General features: G+C 40.8%; 1 protein-coding gene across 15 annotated transcripts in view; it reads right to left on the reverse strand.

The window, feature by feature from the left end:
• The window catches only part of CFAP57 (cilia and flagella associated protein 57), an 84,764-nt gene that overhangs the window by 43,936 nt on the left and 21,423 nt on the right, over nt 1-19,405 (reverse strand). For 5 of the 15 annotated variants that reach the window (XM_055094335.2, XM_055094342.2, XM_034962892.3 and 2 more), the window contains exons 7-11: nt 15,310-15,449; nt 14,356-14,521; nt 13,501-13,614; nt 3,497-3,709; nt 518-691 (exon numbers count right to left, since the gene is read on the reverse strand). In XM_055094335.2, the coding sequence (XP_054950310.2) occupies nt 518-691; nt 3,497-3,709; nt 13,501-13,614; nt 14,356-14,521; nt 15,310-15,449 (807 nt within the window). The remainder of the gene's footprint in view (nt 1-517; nt 692-3,496; nt 3,710-13,500; nt 13,615-14,355; nt 14,522-15,309; nt 15,450-19,405) is intronic. The other 10 variants (XM_055094363.2, XM_055094366.2, XM_055094361.2 and 7 more) reach the window with 3 other exon arrangements.

Genomic DNA, 19,405 nt, shown 5'->3' on the forward strand with positions numbered 1-19,405 from the left:
GATGGACGCTTGGTTGCTTCCACATTTTGACTGCTGAACATAGATACTACTTTATGAGGAGGGTGAATGGAAGGACAATTTACAAATGTGTACTCATGGTATTGCCCCTGGGGTGGCCTTTTGTACCCTCAGGGAGAGGGAGGGGCCAATCTTCAGGGCTATGGCTCCTTTCAGTCTGGGGTATTCTCTGGAGGAGGAGGCAGCTGTGGTCAAGTGCAGCCCACACTCACGGCAGCTACGGCATCCACCAAACGGCCCCTTATTATGCATAATATTATGGTGGAAACGTTGTATATACATTTTTAGGTGTATCTCTGATGATTTCCTAGGCTAAATTCCTGGAAGTAGTTTAAACAAAGAGTATATTCATAGTCAATAGATGGTGATTCAATGAATGATGGATGAATAAATAAGAGAGAAGAAGGAGAGAGAAAAGACATTGGGAGGTTGAAGGGATGAACAAGGCACGTAGCAGGCAGGTGTGGGACTGGGTTCCTGGGGAGAGGGCCCTGCTCACCTTGGTGATAGGACTGGCATGGGCCTGGTACTCATTGAATTCCTTCTGCAGAGGCAGAGGGTACTTCATGGCACGAATGGTTCCCACCGAGGTGCCCACAAACATCATGCGTCCAGAATGCGAGATGACAATGGCGGTGTAGGTGACATCAAACGCCGATATCTCTCGAAGGATCTGGGACACAGGCAGCTCTGCTCAGTGTGAGGGGTCGAGCTGTGGCCCCCACGTCCCAGTGCCATACTCTCTCGCCCTCTGCTCTAACAGATCCCTAGGGGCTTGTCTTTAAAAAATGCTTTTTCTATCCCTTTTGGCATCCGGTATAGTGCCTAGCACAAAAAAAGGTGCAAACTAGATATTCCTTGTTGTGTTGCTGGTAAATAACCAGGTTCATGAGTTAGGAATAATACTAATAGAGAGAGATATTCATATAGCACTTACTATGTGCCAAGCACTGTTCTGTGCCTTCTCCATGTTGCAACTCATTCAATCCTCACGAAACCCTCTGAGGCAGTTACTGTTATCCCTAGTCTACAGATGACGGACCATCTGTGTGAAAGGCATTTGCTTCAACTCATGTACCTGAGCGGGCTCCAGTCTCTGCTTTGACTGCTATGCATGGGTGCATTTCAAAATAAGAATGGGCTATTGCTCATAAATGCATTCAGCAAGCATTTATTAATGCTCATTACATAAGCAAAACCATACATTAGTCTCCCCTTATCCTTGAGGGATATGTTCCAAGATCCCCAGTGGTGCCTGAAACCACAGATAGTACTGAACCCTATAAATACTATGGTTTTCTCCTATACGTACATAACTATGATATGGTTTAATTTATAAATTAGGTCCAGTAAGAGATAAATAATACCTAATAATAAAATAGAACGGTTATAAGAATACTGTATAAAAGCTGTGTGAATGTGGTTTCTCTCTCTCAAAATATCTTACTCACAGTATGGTACTCACCTGTTTTTGGACCTTGGTTGACCACAGGTAACTGAAACTGTGGGTAAGGTGGGACTACTGTACTATCAGAGTGCCCCTTCATTCCCTCACTCATTCATGCACTCATCCACCCACCCACCTACACACATATTTTTTTTTCTTTTATTATTATTATTATACTTTAAGTTCTAGGGTACACGTGCACAACGTGCAGGTTTGTTACATATGTATACATGTGCCATGTTGGTGTGCTGTACCCATTAACTCGTCATTTCCATTAGGTATATCTCCTAATGCTATCCCTCCCTGTTCCCCCCATCCCACGACAGGCCCCGTTGTGTGGTGTTCCCCACCCTGTGTCCAAGTGCTCTCATTGTTCAATGCCCACCTATGAGTGAGAATATGCGGTGCTTCGTTTTCTGTCCTTGCGATAGTTTGCTCAGAATGATGGTTTCCAGCTTCATCCACGTCCCTACAAAGGACATGAACTCATCCTTTTTTATGGCTGCATAGTATTCCATGGTGTATATGTGCCACATTTTCTTAATCCAGTCTATCATTGATTTGGGTTGGTTCCAAGTCTTTGCTATTGTGAATAGTGCCACAATAAACATACGTGTGCATGTGTCTTTATAGCAGCATGATTTATAATCCTTTGGGTATATACCCTGTAATGGCATGGCTGGGTCAAATGGTATTTCTAGTTCTAGATCCTTGAGGAATCACCACACTGTCTTCCACAATGGTTGAACTAGTTTACAGTCCCACCAACAGTGTAAAAGTATTCCTATTTCTCCACATCCTCTCCAGTACCTGTTGTTTCCTGACTTTTTAATGATCGCCATTCTAACTGGTGTGAGATGGTACCTCATTGTGGTTTTGATTTGCATTTCTCTGATGGCCAGTGATGATGAGCATTTTTCATACCTACACACACATTTGTTGAATGCTGTGCACCACACAATGTGCCAGCTAGTAGGGCTGCCAAGAGGAGCAAAACATGGCCCTGCCCTAAAGGGGCTTTACTCTGGCACAGCACTGATAGCTGCCATTGAATTAGGACCGGGCTACTCGGGGGTACACAGGAGAGTCACCATACTGTCAGCTGTGTTCCAGCCACGGGGAGATCTGCCTTGGGCTAGCTTGCTGCCGTGGTATCTACGCACTTTCCCAGGCACCAGTCACAGGAAAAGTGGGAGGAGCCAGCTGGAGGAGCGCACAGCCCATGTTTGTATGACGCATCCTTGCTGAGCTCCTCTCTTTTCCCTTCACTATTTGGAGCCCAATGTAACTGTACGGTTTCAGAGTTTGGGGATTTCAAAAGAATACAGTGGCAAGCCTAGGTGAGAGCAGCTAACTGCACAGTCATGCATCGCTTGATATGGGATACATGGTTAGGCTATGTTGTCATGCAAACATCACGGAGTGTATTTACAGAAACCTAGCTGCGACAGCCTACTATACACCTAGGCTATGTGGTAGAGCCTACTGCTCCGAGGCTACAAACCTGAACAGCATGTGACTATGCTGAATACTGTAGGCAACTGTGATGCAATGGAAAATATCTGTGTATCTAAACAGAAAAGGTACAGTGAACATTTGGCATTATAATCTTATGGCATTACAATCTTACAGTCCATGTGGTCCATCATTGGTGTTACTCAGTGCATACCGTAGTTAGGTTTTTACCCCAGGAGTGTAAGTGCAGACCAAGGGTAAGAGTACAGTTTAGAGATGACATGACCTCCATGCCTGGAAGGTGGGAGAGAAGTTACAGACAGCAAGTAAAAGGGAAATGAAAAAGAGCCCCGCAATTTACAATTTCACCCAGTCAGGAAGGAAACTAGGCAGGAAATTCAGGAAGTGACGATAACTGAGCTAATCTAAAAGGAATGAGGAGCCTGATGTTATCTTGGGAAGAAGGGGCCCTGTATGCAGAGGCCCTCATTCCGTGCATACTTTGTGCTGTAAGCATGGGAAGCTGTCCCTGCAGATCCGTGCACCAGCCCAGAGGCGGGGCAGGGGCAGACTCACCAAGGAATCTGCAATCTCCTTGAGGGTGTGGTCTGATCCAACAGCAAAGATAATTTTGGCATCGGGGGAGACAGTAACACAGTTGTAGCTGCAAGACTTGAGCACACATTCTGTCTCTCTCTTTCCTGTGGACAGATTCCATTCATACACAGCACCATCTGTGCCACCAGAAATCAGTTTGCTATCATCTGCATTCCACACAATTGAGCGAATCTGCAGGAGAGGAAGACATATCCAGTGAAGAGTGTACACACACTTACACCCTAACACAGAAAAGGGTGCAAACTCCTTAGGTGCTCCACTAGACTGAGCAGAACGTCCTTTCCTGCTGTAGGCCCTTCTGTTAGCACAAAACATAGCTTCTTGTGAACGTTCACATTCTGTTTTCTATGACGCTTGCAAATTACTGAAGATGAAACACTCTCATTTCTTTTTCACTTTATGAACGTAAAGACTGAATCCTACAGGTTTCTTAAGGCTAGAACCAACCAATTATTGCTGTTTTTTCAAAACATTTTTGACATAATTATGTATTCATAGAAACTTGCAAAAATAGCACAGAGAGAGTGGACTTCTGGAATGGCACGGTAAGGACCTCAACTTGACCTTCTCTCTGACAATGTAGGTTAACTGGTAAATATGATAAAAATAATCATTTAAAGTCTTTAGAAGGCTGGGTGCAGTGGATCACATCTGTAGTCCCAACACTTCGGGAGGCTGAGGTGGAAGGATCACTTGAGCCCAGCAGTTTGAGAATAGCCTGGGTAACATAGTGAAACCCTGTCTTTATAAAAATAAAAATAATAAGCTGGGCATGGTGGCATGTGCCTGAGGCAGGAAGATGGTTTGAACTGGGGAGGCTGAGGCTGCAGTGAGCTATGAGTGTACCTCTGCCCTCCGGCCTCAGTGACAGAGTGAGACCCTGTCTAAAACAAAATAAATAAAATGTCTCTGGAAATTGTCCTCAGGGAATACAGCAAATGGAAAAACATTTATTCAAGAAAATCTACTCAATCCCAGTAAGAACAGAGTCTGCTGCATTTAAGCCATGACTCGCTCTGTTACGGCCTCAGCTCCAGAAACTTCACTGCTGTGCACTCTGGGCAGGTGTGGCCAAGATAAGCGACTCCCTCTCCCCATAGCTCCTGGTCTTGGGCTATGGTTTCGGTCTGGAAAGGGAAACTGCTGGGATTTCTTATTCTTACCCCAGCCCCATGTTGCAGAAGCTCTATTCCAAGCAGGTGTGGCCAAGAGGGCTCAGACTCTCTTCCCCTCGGCCCATTGTCACTTGTTGGAAGAAACTCCACTCTAAGCTCAGCATACTGAGAATAACTGTGCCCTAATGATTCCTGACCCAGTTTGCTTATAGAGTGAAAGTTCCAAGCCATGAAGGGCAAGCCAAAAAGACCAGGGGCTTACACACGTGCACACACACATACACACGCGTGTGCACACACATGCACACACCTCAAGTGTCACTCACAGAAGTGAGGATGTTACTCCTGGAAAAGCAGGTCCCCGCCCCAGCTCTGGTGCAGTGGAGCAAAGGATCTGTCTGTGGGAAAGTCAGGTGCTAAGACAGGGAGCTCTACAGCTCTGCTTGAGGGGGCTGACTTTATTTGGAATAGAACATGGACAAGTCCATGCCTATGGGCATTGTCTGAAACAGTGGAGATCTTGGTGGAAAGTGATTAAGAGGAGGCTGATAACTCCAGGATGTAAGCAAAATGATATAGAGGAGTGGAATTTTGATAGAACAAGGGAAAGGGACAGAGAAGAAGAGTCCTTCAGGGATAACAGACAACTCTAGAGGCTGGAAGGTCTTGTGTATGTGTTAGACTGTACTGATTCAGGTGCAGTCAGAGTGGGATATGGGGAAAACTTGAAAGCATCTCCTAAGCTACACAAAGACCCGTTAACATAGGGCAGAGTCTCACTGGCACAACGGGCCTACCAAACACAACAGTCTACCAAATGCTGAACATTAAGCTCTCCCGACCCAGGGGCATCTCCTAGGAAGCCAGGCTTAAAAATGAAATCATATTCATCCCTCGCAGCCTGGAAGACTCTGTGCATGCCCAAGGCTGTACCCTCTTATGAACAATCAGAGAGGGGTCATCCAAACTACCAGTCTCTGGCTGAACATGATGCAAAAGCCATCACTCTCTGAACTGTGATAGCATTTTCCAAGCCACACATAAATCTGGTAGTAAAAGGTAAAAACCTAATTGTCTAAGGGGGTTTATGCACCATCTGTAACTAATAAGCAGCTTAGGCAACTCATGGGCAACCCTAGGTAGCCAGGCTAAAAGAAAAGATGAAAAATAGATCTGAGTAGTGATATGAGACACTGCACACTACAGGGGAAACAGACTTTACAGAATTAGCTCAGCCAAGTCATGAAACAGATAATCAGCCAACCAACCAACAACAATGCCCTGGGGGGACATGTATTCAGAACTGCTACAATATATTGTCTAAAATATTTAGCCAACAAAAAATTTAAACATAAACAAACAAACAAACAAACAAAAAGAGTGTAACCAATAAGAAAAACAAAGAAAGAAAGAAAGCATTCAGGCAATAGAAATTGCCTTTGAAGGGGCCCAGATGGTAGATTTTGCGGACAAAGACTTCAAAGTAGCTAATACAAATAAGTTCAATTAACTAAAGGAAACTATGCTTAAATAACTAAAGGAAGGTAGGATGACAAGCCTCATCAAATAAAGAATATAATAAGAAAACAGAAATTAGTTTAAAAATCAAATGGAAATTCTGGAGTTGAAAAGTACAATAACCAAAACGAAAAATTCACTGGAAGGCTCAACAGTAGATTTGAGCTGGCAAACTTGAAATAGCTCAATAGAGATTGTGCAATTGGAAGAACAGAGAGAAACACTAATCAAGAAAAATTAACATTAACAGAGTTTCAGAGAAATGTGGGCATCCATTAAATGCACCCACATATGGTACTGTAATGAGAGCACTAGGAGAAGAGAGAAAAACAACAAATATTCAAATAAATAATGCTGAAAAATCTCAAATTTGTTGAAAAACATTAACCTACACATCCAAGAAGTACAATAAACTCCAAGTAGGATAAATGCAAAGAAATCTAGATCCAGACACATCAAAAACAAAATGTTGAAAGCCAAAGATAAGAAAATCTTGAAAGCCGGCCGGCCACGGTGGCTCACACCTGTAATCCCAGCACTTTGGGAGGCCGAGGCAGGTGGATCATGAGGTCAAGAGATCGAGACCATCCTGGCCAAAATGGTGAAACCCCGTCTCTACTAAAAATACAAAAATTAGCTGGGCATGGTGGCGCACACCTGTAATCTCAGCTACTCAGGAGGCTGAGGCAGGAGAATCGTTTGAACCCAGGAGGCAGAGGTTGCAGTGAGCCGAGATGGTGCCACTGCACTCCAGCCTGGTGACACAGCAAGACTCCGTCTAAAATATATATATAAATATATATAAATAAAATATACATATAAATATATATAATATATACATATAAACATATATAATATGTATAAAATATTTATAAATATATATTATATATAAAATATTTATAAATATATATAATATATAAAAATATATATAAAAAATATATATAAAGCCATAAGAGAAAAATGATTAATCACATAATATCTAACTTCTCTCTGAAACAAAGAAGGCCAGAAGCAGTAGGAGACACATGCAAAGTACTGAAAGTAAGAAAAAAAACCTTACATCCAGCAAAACTGTATTTTTATATTTTAATTATGAAGATAAACATGAACATAAAGATATTCTCAGATAAATAAAAACATATATATATATATTTTATTAGAAGATCTGCCTTCCAGAAAATAGTAAAGAAAGTCCTTCATGCTGAAAGCAGATAACCACAAACAGTAATGTGAATTCATACGAAGAAGGAAAATCAAACAAACAAAAGCACTGGTAGAGGTAATTATGCAGGTAATCAAGAGATAGTATAACTGCATATTGTACCTTCTTTATTCTCTAAGCTGATTTAAAAAGCAACTTAATATATATGCAAAAGTACTATATATATTTAGAGAGAGACTATTGTTTGGCTTATAACATGTAGAAATGTAATAAATAATGTATTTGACAATAACAGTACAAAGGTGATGAGTAGGAATAAAGCTTTATTGGGTTAAGAAAATGACATGGTAACTCAAATCCACAAGAAGAAATGAAAAGAACCAAAAGGGTAAATAAGAAGGTTTAGAAATTTACGCTTGCTCTCAGTCTTTTCTCTCAGCTTCTTTAAAAGACATAATAAGATTATATAAAGTAATAATTACAAACAATGTGTTGTTGGGCTTGTAACATATAAAGATGTAATGTGGATAACAACAGTACAACAAAGGGTAGGACTGAATGGAGCTATGTAAGAGTAAAGTTTCTATATTTCACTGGAACTAAGTCAGTAAATATTTGAAATCCATTTTCTTTCTTTCTTTCTTTCTTTTTTTTTTTTTTGAGACGTAGTCTCACTCTGTCGCCCAGGCTGGAGTGCAGTGGTGCGATCTCAGCTCACTGCAACCTCCACCTCCCAGGTTCAGGCAATTCTCCTGCCTCAGCCTCTTGAGTAGCTGGGATTACAGGTGAGTGCCACCACACCTGGCTAATTTTTGTATTTTTAGTAGAGACAGGGTTTCACCATGTTAGCCAGGCTGGTCTTGAACGCCCGACCTCGTGATCTGCCCACCTCAGCCTCCCAAAGTGCTGGGATTACAGGCTTTTGAAGTCAATTTTTTTGAAGTTGGTTTTTCTTCTTTAACCTGTTAATATAGTAGATTATAATAATTTTCAAATGACAAACCAGCCTTGGATTACTAGAATAAGCCCCATTTGGCAGTGATGTGTATTTATTTTCATATATTGCTGGATTCAATATGTTAATACTTTGTTGAGGATCTTCAAGTCTATGTTTGTGAGGAATATTGATCTGTAGTTTTATTTTTTTGTACTGGTTTTGGTATCAGAGTCATACTGGCCACATAAAATGAGTTGGGATGTTTCCTCTTCCATTTTCTGGAAGAGTTTGTATAGCATTGGTTTTGATTCCTTTCTAAATATATGTGTATACACTACACCTATATCTATTTCTATATCTATCTCTATGTATCAAAAACCATAAATTCACATTGATACCTCCAATTTCAATTCAACCACAAGGTTCACTGTTGCTGTTGCCCCTTTCCATATTTGTAACTCCCTTCTCCAATTGTGAAAGACCTACCTCCCATTATCTTTGATATATTTGTTTTTCACTCTCCCCATAAATAACCAATCTCCCAACCCACTGGACACCTCTTTGTATATCTCCATGACTCCTACCCTGTCAGCCATATCTTTAGCTCCTTTGTCAGCCCCATCCCCACCTCTTAAATGGCATTTTCTAATTGTTTGTTATTATTCCATAAAAATGCACTTTAAAAAATATAGTGAACTTATTTCCAACAATATTCCTAGATTCCTAATTTTATTAGTTTATCTGAACATTCTTTGAATTTTCTGCATACCCAATAATGTTGTCTGTAATAGTTTTATTTCTTTCATTTCCAAACTTTATACCTTTTATTTCCTTTTCTTGCTTTATTGCACTGGTTAGGACTCAGTAAAAGGCTTACAGAAGGCATCATGCTTGTTTTTACCTCAGAGGGATCCTTTCATAATTTCATGATTAAGTATACTATTTGTTGTAGGTTTTCTGTAAATATCTCATATAAGATTTAGGAAGTTCCCCATTATCTCTAATTTGTTAAATGCTTTTTAAAAACATCATGAATATGACTAGACTTTGGTCTTAAAAATTTTTTTAAATTATGAATAAATGTTAAATTTTTGTCAATTTTTATTATGTCTGCATTTATAGAGGTAAGCATATGAATTATTCTTCATTATTATGTTAATGTGGTAAAGTACATTAACTGACTTCAAAACTGAAAACAACTTTGCATTCCTGGAATAAGCCAAACTTGGTCATGTTGTATTATCTTTTTAATATGTTGCTGGATTGGTCTGATAATATTTTGTTTAGGACTTTTCTATCTGTGTTCATGAAAAAGACTAGCTTATTTTTTTTTTCTTGTGGTGTCTTTGACAGATTTTGGTATCACAATTATTTTGGCCTCATAGAACATAACTGGAAAGTATTCCTTCTTTTTCCAATTCTCTAGAAGAGTTTTTTTCAAGATTAGTGATAGTGTTATTTTTTTTCCCTTAAATGTTGATAAAATTCCCCAGTGATAAGATCTGGGCCTAGAGTTTTCTTTGTAGAAAGGTTTTAAGTTACAGATTCTTCTTGTTTTGTTTTGTTGTGAGGCAGAGTCTCACTCTGTTGCCCAGGCTAGACTGCACTGGCATGATCTCGGCTCACTGCAACCTCCATCCCCCAGGTTCATGCCATTCTCCTGCCTCAGCCTCCTGAGTAGCTGGGACTACAGGTGCCCACCACCATGCTCGGCTAATATTTTGTATTTTTAGTAGAGACGGAGTTTCACCGTGTTATCCAGGATGATCTCCATCTCCTGACCTCGTGATCCGCCCACCTCAGCCTCCCAAAGTGCTGGGATTACAGGTGTGAGCCACTGCGCCCGGCCTACAGATTCAATTTTTATAGGAATTTGTCAGTTTCATCTATAAATTAAAATTTATTTGCATAAAGTTCATAATATCCTTTCAATTTTTTTTTCATTTTGTTTTTTTTTTGAGGTAGGGTCTCACTCTGTCACCCAAGGTAGAGTGCAGTGGCATAATCTCGGCTCACTGCAACCTCTGCCTCCGAGGTTCAAGCGATCCTCCTGTCTCAGCCTCCTGAGTAGCTGGGATTACAGGTGTGTGCCACCACACCCGGCTGATTTTTGTAGTTTTAGTAGAGATGAAGTTCACCATGTTGGCCAGGCTGGTCTCGAACTCCCGATCTCAAGGGATCCGCCTGCCTCAGCCTCCCAAAGTACTGAGATTACAGGAGTGAGTGACTGCGCCCGGCCCCCTTTCAGATCTTTTTAATGTCTATAGGACCTTTAGTGATATCCCCTTTTTAATCCTCATGTTGGTTGTTGGTATCTCCACACTCTTAATTTTTTCTTCATCAGTCATGCCAAGGGTTTGTCTATTTCGTGTTTTCAAAGAATCAAATTTTGGCTTTGATGATCTTTTGTCTGTTTTCTATTTTATTAACTTCTGCTCTTATCTTTATTTCCTGCCTTTTATTTGAATTTAATTTGCTGTTCTTTTTCTAACTTCTTGAGATGGATGCTATGTATCTTTTTTCATTTCTAACACAGTATATGTATTTAAGGTTATACATTTCCCTGCATGCATAGCTTTAGCTGCATCCTGTATCTGTATTTGTAAAAAATGTTACACATGTCATTCTAACATGTATCCCTAATTAGAGACCAGTGTTTTAAGTACTTGTAAAGTGATGAAACAAATGGCTGTTTTCCTGGACTGGTGAGCTTGGGCATCAGAATCACTTTCTGTACTTTCATCCGCATCTCCACAGTCACTTGAAGACTAATTATATTGCTGAAGCTGAGGAGGCTCAGCAGCTCTCATTAATAATGTCCATGGGCCAGGCGCGGTGGCTCACGCCTGTAATCCCAGGACTTTGGGAGGCCGAGGTGGGCGGATCACCTGAGGTCAGTAGTTCAAGACCAGCCTGACCAACATGGAGAAACCCCGTCTCTATTAAAAATACAAAATTAGCCGGGTGTGGTGGTACATGCCTGTAATCCCAGCTACTCAGGAGGCTGAGGCAGGAGAATCGCTTGAACTCGGGAGGCGGAGGTTGCGGTGAGCTGAGATTGTGCCATTGCACTCCAGCCTGGGCAACGAGAGCGAAACTCTGTCTCAAAAAAAGAGTTTGTGTTACTTGGGAGGCTGAGGCAGGAGAATCTCTTGAACTCAGGAGGTGGAGGTTGCAGTGAGCCGAGATCACGCCTCTGCACTCCAGCCTGGGTGACAGAGTGAGACTCCATCTTAAAAACAAACAAAAATGCTTGTGTTTACATAGCACTTTCACTTTCCACACATTTTCACTTTTCCTTCCAATGATCTGTTATTTGCTAAAGTCAACGGTCAGTTTTGGACTTTACATGACCTCCCTCTGACATCTAGTACCACTGACCACTTCAACCTTTCAGAAATTGTTTAGTTCCTTGGCTTCTTTGAGATAATTATCTGATTCCAAGTTCTCTTTGTATCTTTATTTTCAGTCTTTCATCAGCTCCTCTTCTTTCACCAGTCTCTTAAATGTTGGTCTTCCCTCTGCTGTCCAATATTCTTCTCAGATTCTACATAGGCCCTTGGTGATCTAATCTATGCCTCTGACTTCCTCTACTTTCTAATTCCCCGAATCTTCATACTCAGCCCTGACTTCTCTCCTGACCTCCACACACATACATCACACTTCTGGGCATGTCAAATATCACATGGCCAAAATGGAACTTCATCTCTTTCTTCTCTCTGCCTCCGCTACTAAAGTCATGGTTTAGTTCCTAACCCAGCTTTCACCTTCACATCCTAACTGCTCTCCATCACTCCAATTTCCTTCCACTCTAATCCTTCCTCAATAATGTTCAGAGAGTTACCTTTCTGATCCCATTACTTTCTTGCTTAAATCCTTTCCGTTGTTTCTCGTCACCTAGAGACTAAAGTCCAATTCCTTGGCATGGCATACACTACCTTCTACGATGCAGCCAACCTTTCCTACTCCCTCTATCATTGCTCAAATGTGTCCAGTGTTCCAGCCATATGAACCAACGAGCACTGTCCTATTTCATACCTCCATTTCATCATCTCCAACAAGTCCTTCTGCCTAGAATGCCTCTCTTTTCCAATGGCCTCTTCTCTCCAAATTCATCTGCTGACTTCTTACCCTTTCTATGCCTCTCCCTCTTAATCATGCCTCACATCTAATTACTACTCTAGGACCTAGTGATTTTACTTTCTTTTTTTCTTTTGCTTTTCTTTCTTTCTTTTTTTTTTTTTTTCAGACAGGGTCTTACTCTTGTCACCCAGGCTGGAGTGCAGTGGTGTGATCATGGCTTATTGCAGCCTTGACCTCCTGGGCCCAAGTGATCCTCCCACCGCAGCCTCCCAAGTAACTGGGACCACAGGTGTGTGCCACCACACCTGGCTAATATTTTTTACTTTTTGTGGAAACAGGGTCTCCTTATGTTGCCCAGGCTAGTCTCGAACTCCTGAGTGCAAGCGATCCTCCTACATCAGCTTCCCAAAGTGCTTAGATTACAGGCATAAGCCACCACGACTTTACTTTCTAAAACCATTTGAATCCATCCACTTCTCCCTAACTGTATCACCACCACTATTATCTATGGTGTAGATATCCACAATAGCCTCCTCACCATTTCTACCCTCGCCCCCTTCAATAGTCTTCACTCTGCTGCCAAAGTAATCCTTCAAAATGCAAATCCGGTCATATTCTCTGCCCTGAAAGTCTTCCATGATTTCAAGAAATAAGAAGGATAAATCCTTACAAGGCCTACAAGTTTCCATGCATTTGGGCCCCTGTGACCTCTCCAATGTCAGCCCATCTTTACCCCATGGTTTATCCTGGCACCACATTCCAGGCCCACAGACTTTCACGTTCTCTGACACCCTATGAGTCTCCCATCTTTGGCCTTTGGATCCCTATCTGCAATGATTATCCCCACCAGTTGTGTCTGATGAACTCCTACTCACTCTTATAGGACCAAGCCTTTGCAAATACAGCCACCTAAATTATGCCACCCCCTTCATTATTTCTCTCACAACAACACCATGTTTTTCTTTCAGTGGAACTGCAATTAGTAACTACATTTGTCTGTGCATTTGTTTTATTGTCTCTTTTCCCAAGTAGACAGTGAACCCATGAGGAAAGGAACCATCTCTCTTTTGTTCACCTGTATCCCACTGGCTGGCGGCATACTTGGCTCCGTGCCCCTTGTTTCCCCAGAGACTGTTCACTCACTCACCTTCCCTGTGTGTCCTTTCAGGCTTGAGATGTTCTCTAGGCTCGTGGTGGTATAAACGTGAATCACATTTCCATTGACTGCAGCAAACAGGTGACCTCCGTTGCTAAAGGAACACTATAGGGAAAGACAGCAAGAGAGCAAGCAAGCAGGAAGTGAGCAGTCTAATTAGAGGTTACAGTCAAGAGGTGCTTTTCCCAACGAGTTCAGACTGAAACTACGCGTGAGGGTGGGAGTGGGGGGAAGGTGCAAATGAGACTGAGGAGTGGCTGACATTTTCAGACACTTTCATTATTCCTGTAACTCATAGTGGCCAGATGCTGAAACTGTCAGGCCCACAAATCATTAAGCCGTTGGGACCACAAGCAATCATTTTGCCTGTAGAAGCACGTTTCAGAGCCGGGGAAGTAATTCCTGAAATCATTGCCTTGTTTCTGCAAGTCACCTCAGGGAAAGCTGATGCGCTCTTTATTACCTCTCACCATTGATGCTTATTTTTCCCTGGCTCCTCCGTCTCCAACCTCACCTTCTTAGCTGTGACTCTGATTCTGAGATTACTTTTCTTTTAAAATATTTGTTAATATTCCACAATTACAGACAGGACTTATCATAGCGGGGATCTCACAAGGTTTTAGGTTCAATGAAACAGTCTGGTGGACATAAGAATATGGGGATGGAACCATATACTCAATAAGGTTGCTGGGAAAATAACTGGATTTCCTCCTTCCCCCTTTTTTTAAGCCACTGTAGTTCTCCAAGACAGATTTTGGTCCCACCTCTCCAGACCATGTTAGTTCCTGATATTTCAGCCGTGGCTTTCTAAGAAACTGGACTTTTGTCTTCAGCAGTTTTTTTTACCTCTCCGCATCCTCTAACAGAGTATTCTTTGAAAGAACGTATATCATCAATGAGTAGATTCATGAGGCGTAGTTTGTCAGCAAACCCTACTACAATGAAGTGTCCAGATGGATGAAGGCTGATGGAATATGCCTCTTCTTGGTATTCCTTAAATAGTTCCAGGGTGCTGTGAAAAAGATCAATTACTGAATTGTAAGCCTAGCTCACTAAATCCTTCCAGTCATCTACTGTATCTGATATATATTGTTATCATCGTATTTGAGACACACTACTGTTTGCAATTGTTGGTTCCTCTCTTTTCTAGATCTTGGTTATTAGGGGATAATGTCCAGCGTGGAGCATGGTAGATAGGGAGACTGGTCAAGGTGTGGTCTAGCGATGCTGAAGACATAGCTCTGTTTATATTCCAAAATTCATGAGTATTGTCCAAGTATTTTTTCCCCAGAAGCCCCAGAAGTTGTACATAAGAACAAAGAAAACAGTAGGGGGTGGGGGTCCACCTAGGGTTGGAGCTTCCCAGGGAAGCTGTGCTGGAAGGTAAAGTCAGGAGGGAGTTGGGGGTGGTTGAGATAGTGATGTCCTGGGAGAAAGATGAGGAAGAAAGGGTCTGGAGAGCTCCCTGAAGCAAAGAGCAGTTCCTGTGGGAAACAAGGGGATAGGAGAGCTGGAGGGACCCAGGAGTTTATGTAAGAAGGTGAGAGACTGAGGTGTTGTCTTCATCTCTTCATGTCCCCAGGGTCTAGCATGTGGTAAGCATTAAATAAACCACAAAGTAGTTTTCTAGCCCACGCAAGAGTGAGAAACAGGTAGGTTGACTGACTTGATTTTTTAAAAATCTTTTCCAACTGAAAGCTTCTAAATAATTAAAGTTTGGAACACTGTAATTAAAATAATTCACATAAATTCACAACTGGGGTCTTGCATAATAAAGTAGGCAAGCCTTTCATTCCTTACTTTGTTTCATAATTCCAAAGGCGGATGGATCGATCCAGAGAACAGGTGGCTATAAGGGGTTTGCGGATGCAGGTAGCTAGACCGGTGATGGGTGCTGAGTGCAATGGATACATCAAATACTCAAAGTGAGCAGGCTCCCCCTAGAGAAATCACACAGAACAAGATCCCGCAGAGTAAGCAAAAGGCTGGCTGTACATGTCAGCTCTAATTAGTTCCCATGAACATTAATTAGCCTGGGTGCACAGAAATCAGGCTGTGGCTAAACTGTTTGAATATTATGCATATTTTCCTGAGCCAATATTATTATTATTTTTTATTTTATTTTATTTTATGTTTGAGATGGAGTCTCGCTGTGTCCCCCAGGCTGGAGTGCAGTGGCGCAATCTCATCTCACTGCAAGCTCCGCCTCCCGGGTTCATGCCATTCTCCTGCCTCAGCCTCCCGAGTAGCTGGGACTGCAGGCGCCTGCCACCATGCCCGGCTAATTTTTTTTTGTATTTTTAGTAGAGACGGGGTTTCACTGTGTTAGCCCAGGATGGTCTCGATCTCCTGACCTCATGATCCGCCCACCTTGGCCTCCCAAAGTGCTGGGATTACAGGCGTGAGCCACCATGCTTGGCTGAGCCAATATTATTTTTAAACATTATTTTAATGGCAATAAAATATTTTCTTCAATGGATATCTTAGAATTTAATTTAACCCTTCCTCTGCTGTAGGAACATTTAAGTGGCTTCCAATTTTTTGTTATTTATTATAGGAATAACACTAGACTAAATATCCTTGCACAAGTCTTTGTATCTCTCTGATTATTTCCTTAGTATACAGTTCTAGAAGTGGAATACTGGGAAAAATTGTATGAATGATTTTTAAGGATCTGGATAAATAATGCCAAGTTTCTCTCTGGAGAGACTGCACTAATTATTACCCGTAGCAAATGAGAGTTGGATGGATGATTTTAAATTGAAATGCATCCTACTGCACTGGTTATGTAGGTTACAGATGTCTGTCATCAGAGGCATTGTTTCTGGAACACCTGAATGAGGAGTGATCGTTGGGAAATTTAATGAGATGTACATATTTAGGTCTGTTCACAAGCCAAGACAAAGGCTGAAATGGATTTTTTTTTTCAAATTCTGCCCCTCTGCCACTTATAAATTTATCTGCATCCACTCTATCCTATGCTAGTATCTCCCATCCAAGTATTAACCAGGCCTGACCCTGCTTAGCTTCTGAGATCAGACAAGATCAGGTGCATTCAGGGTGTTATGGCCGTAGACCCTACTATCTCAGAGAAAGAGATGCTATGCTGGGTAGGCAGGCACAGGTTATTGTTATTCTTCTCCATCTGTTACGCTTTCTTTCTCCAATATCTTCAACCTGCCTGTCTCTATGAGCACATTCCTATTAGCTTTTACACACTCAAATCTCTCTTGTCTTAAAAACAAAAGCAATGCTCTCTCTTCCCCCTCTGCCTGAGGAGTCATGCAATGATGGGGAATCGCACAAGTGGGCTTACCGGTTTCACTGCAAATGCATGACCACAAACCTCCAGTGGGCATTTAACCCTGCCTGGTAACTCTACCATATTTTTTCAATAAATTCACATTCTAAATACCCAAGATAAGTATTTCATACTGTTTATTCTCCTTTTCAAACATTCCAACCTTTTTCTTCCAATTCTAAATCTCATCTGATGACATTATCTCATATTTCCTTGCTTTCTGTGTCTTTGTTTTCATTTTGTATCTCAGAAGCAGACTTGCAGAGATTCATCATAAATTCATAGAAGACAAATTTTATTTTATTTTGCTCCTTTCTTCCTCAATTTTTACTTCTGTTCCTCCCTATGATAAGTAGGCACCAACAAAAGGATTTCATGTATGTCACTGACTATATACATATGTGTTTTATATTTCTATAAATGATATTGTGCTTCAGATCTCTTTCTGTACTTTTACTTTTTTCTCAACATGAAATTTTTAAGGAATCATCTATGTTGCAGTATGTATAATTTGCTTCTAACTGATGTTTGATATTCTACAGTGTGCATCTAGCTACTTTACTTCTTCATTACCACTAGGAATGAACATGTGGATTGTCTTCAACTGTCCATTGCTACAAACACTATGGTGAATATCTTTGTCCATGTTTTTTTTTTCTTTCTTTTTTTCTTTTGAGATGGAGTCTCGCTCTGATGCCAGGCTGGAGTACAGTGGCGTGATCTCGGCTCACTGCAACTCCGCCTCCCAGGTTCAAGCAATTCTCCTGCCTCAACCTCCCTAGTAGCTGGGACTGCAGGCACATGCCACCATGCCCAGCTAATTTTTGTATTTTTAGTAGAGACGGGGTTTCACCATGTTGGCCAGGATGGTCTCGATCTCTTGACCTTGTGATCCACCCGCCTCAGCTTCCCAAAGTGCTGGGATTATAGGCGTGAGCCATCACACCTGGCCTGTCCATGTTCTTTAATGGCTCTGTAGGGTCAAATTCCTGATGTGTATCCAGTGCAGACTACTGGATAACAAGGTACATGCACTCTCTATTTGACCAAGAATTATCAGATTCCTTGCTAGAATGGCTGTATCAGTTTACACTCCCATCATCACCATATTAGGGTTGTCATTCTCCCCTGTCCTCAGAAATCTCTGGTAATAAGTGGATTTTTAATTTTTGACAATATAGTAATGAAACTTCTTATAAAGAAGCATCTCAGAGTTGTATTAATTTGCATTTTTCTGTTCACAGGCAACAAAATTCCCTATGACAGCACCCAAAGGCTTGAAATTAGCCATTCCAAGTGTGTCCAAAAAACTAAAGGAAACCATGATTAAACAAGTAAAGGTAGAAATGATATGCATCAAATAGAGAAGAATAAAAGGATCCCATCAATATAGGGATAGAACTGTAAGAAAATAGAAATTCTAGAGTTAAAAAGTACAATAACTGAAATGAAAAATCCACTAGAGGTGCTCAAGAATAGATCTGAACTGGCAGAAGAATTAGTGAACTTTATAGATCAAAAAAGATTAGCAATTTGAAGAACAGAGAGGAAAAAGAATTAGAAATTTACAGAGCCTCAGAAAAATGTGGGACACCATTAAGCACACCAACTAATGCATAAGGTGAATGCTAGAAGGAGAGGAGAAAGAGAAAGGAACAGAAAAATCATTTTCATAAATAATTGCTGAAAATATTATAAATTTATTGGGAAACATCAGTGTACACATATAGGAAGCTCAATGAACTCCAAGTAGGAAAAACATAAAGAGTTCTACAAACAGACACATTTTGGTAAAAATAATGAAAGCTAAAGATGAGAAGAAAATTTTGAAAGCATCAATAGAAAAATGACTGATCACTTACAAAAGAGCCCCAATAAGATTAATAGCAGATATCTCAGCAACAACAACGGAAGCCAGAAGAGAATGGGATACCATGTTCAAAGTGCTTAAAGAAAAAGCTGTCAAACAAAAATCCAGCAAAGCTATCTTTTAGAACTAAAGGTGAAAAAAAATTACCAAAAAAACTGAAAAAATATGTTGCTAGCAGATATGACTTACAGAAAATACTAAAGGAAATCCTTTGGGTTGAAAGCAAGTTACTCCAGATAGTAATTCAAATCCACACAAAACAAAGAGCACTGGTAAAGGTAATTATAAAAGACAATATAAATATATATTTCATCATCTTTTAGCTGATTTAAAAAGCAATTGTATGAAACAATATGCATATAATATACTGTTGTTGCTATAACATATAGAAATGTAATATATTTCCCAGTAATAGCACACAAATGGTGGGTGGGAACAAATGTGTACCGGATTAAAGAAATGACTTCAGTGGTAACTCAAACTCAAGGAACAAATGAAGAGAACCAGAAATGATAGTAAAGGTTAACATAAAAAGACTATAAATATATAATTGCTCCCCATTCTAACCTCAGCTTCTTTAAAATATATAAAATTATATAAGGTAATAATTATAAGAATATGTTATTGGGGTTTGTAACACCCGTAGATGTAATATGTATAACAATATTACCATTAAAAAGGGGAAAGGGAAGGTAGCTATGTGGCAATAACATTTCTATATGTTA

This window comes from Pan paniscus, chromosome 1, assembly GCF_029289425.2.
Source record: "Pan paniscus chromosome 1, NHGRI_mPanPan1-v2.0_pri, whole genome shotgun sequence".
Lineage (NCBI taxonomy): Eukaryota > Metazoa > Chordata > Mammalia > Primates > Hominidae > Pan > Pan paniscus.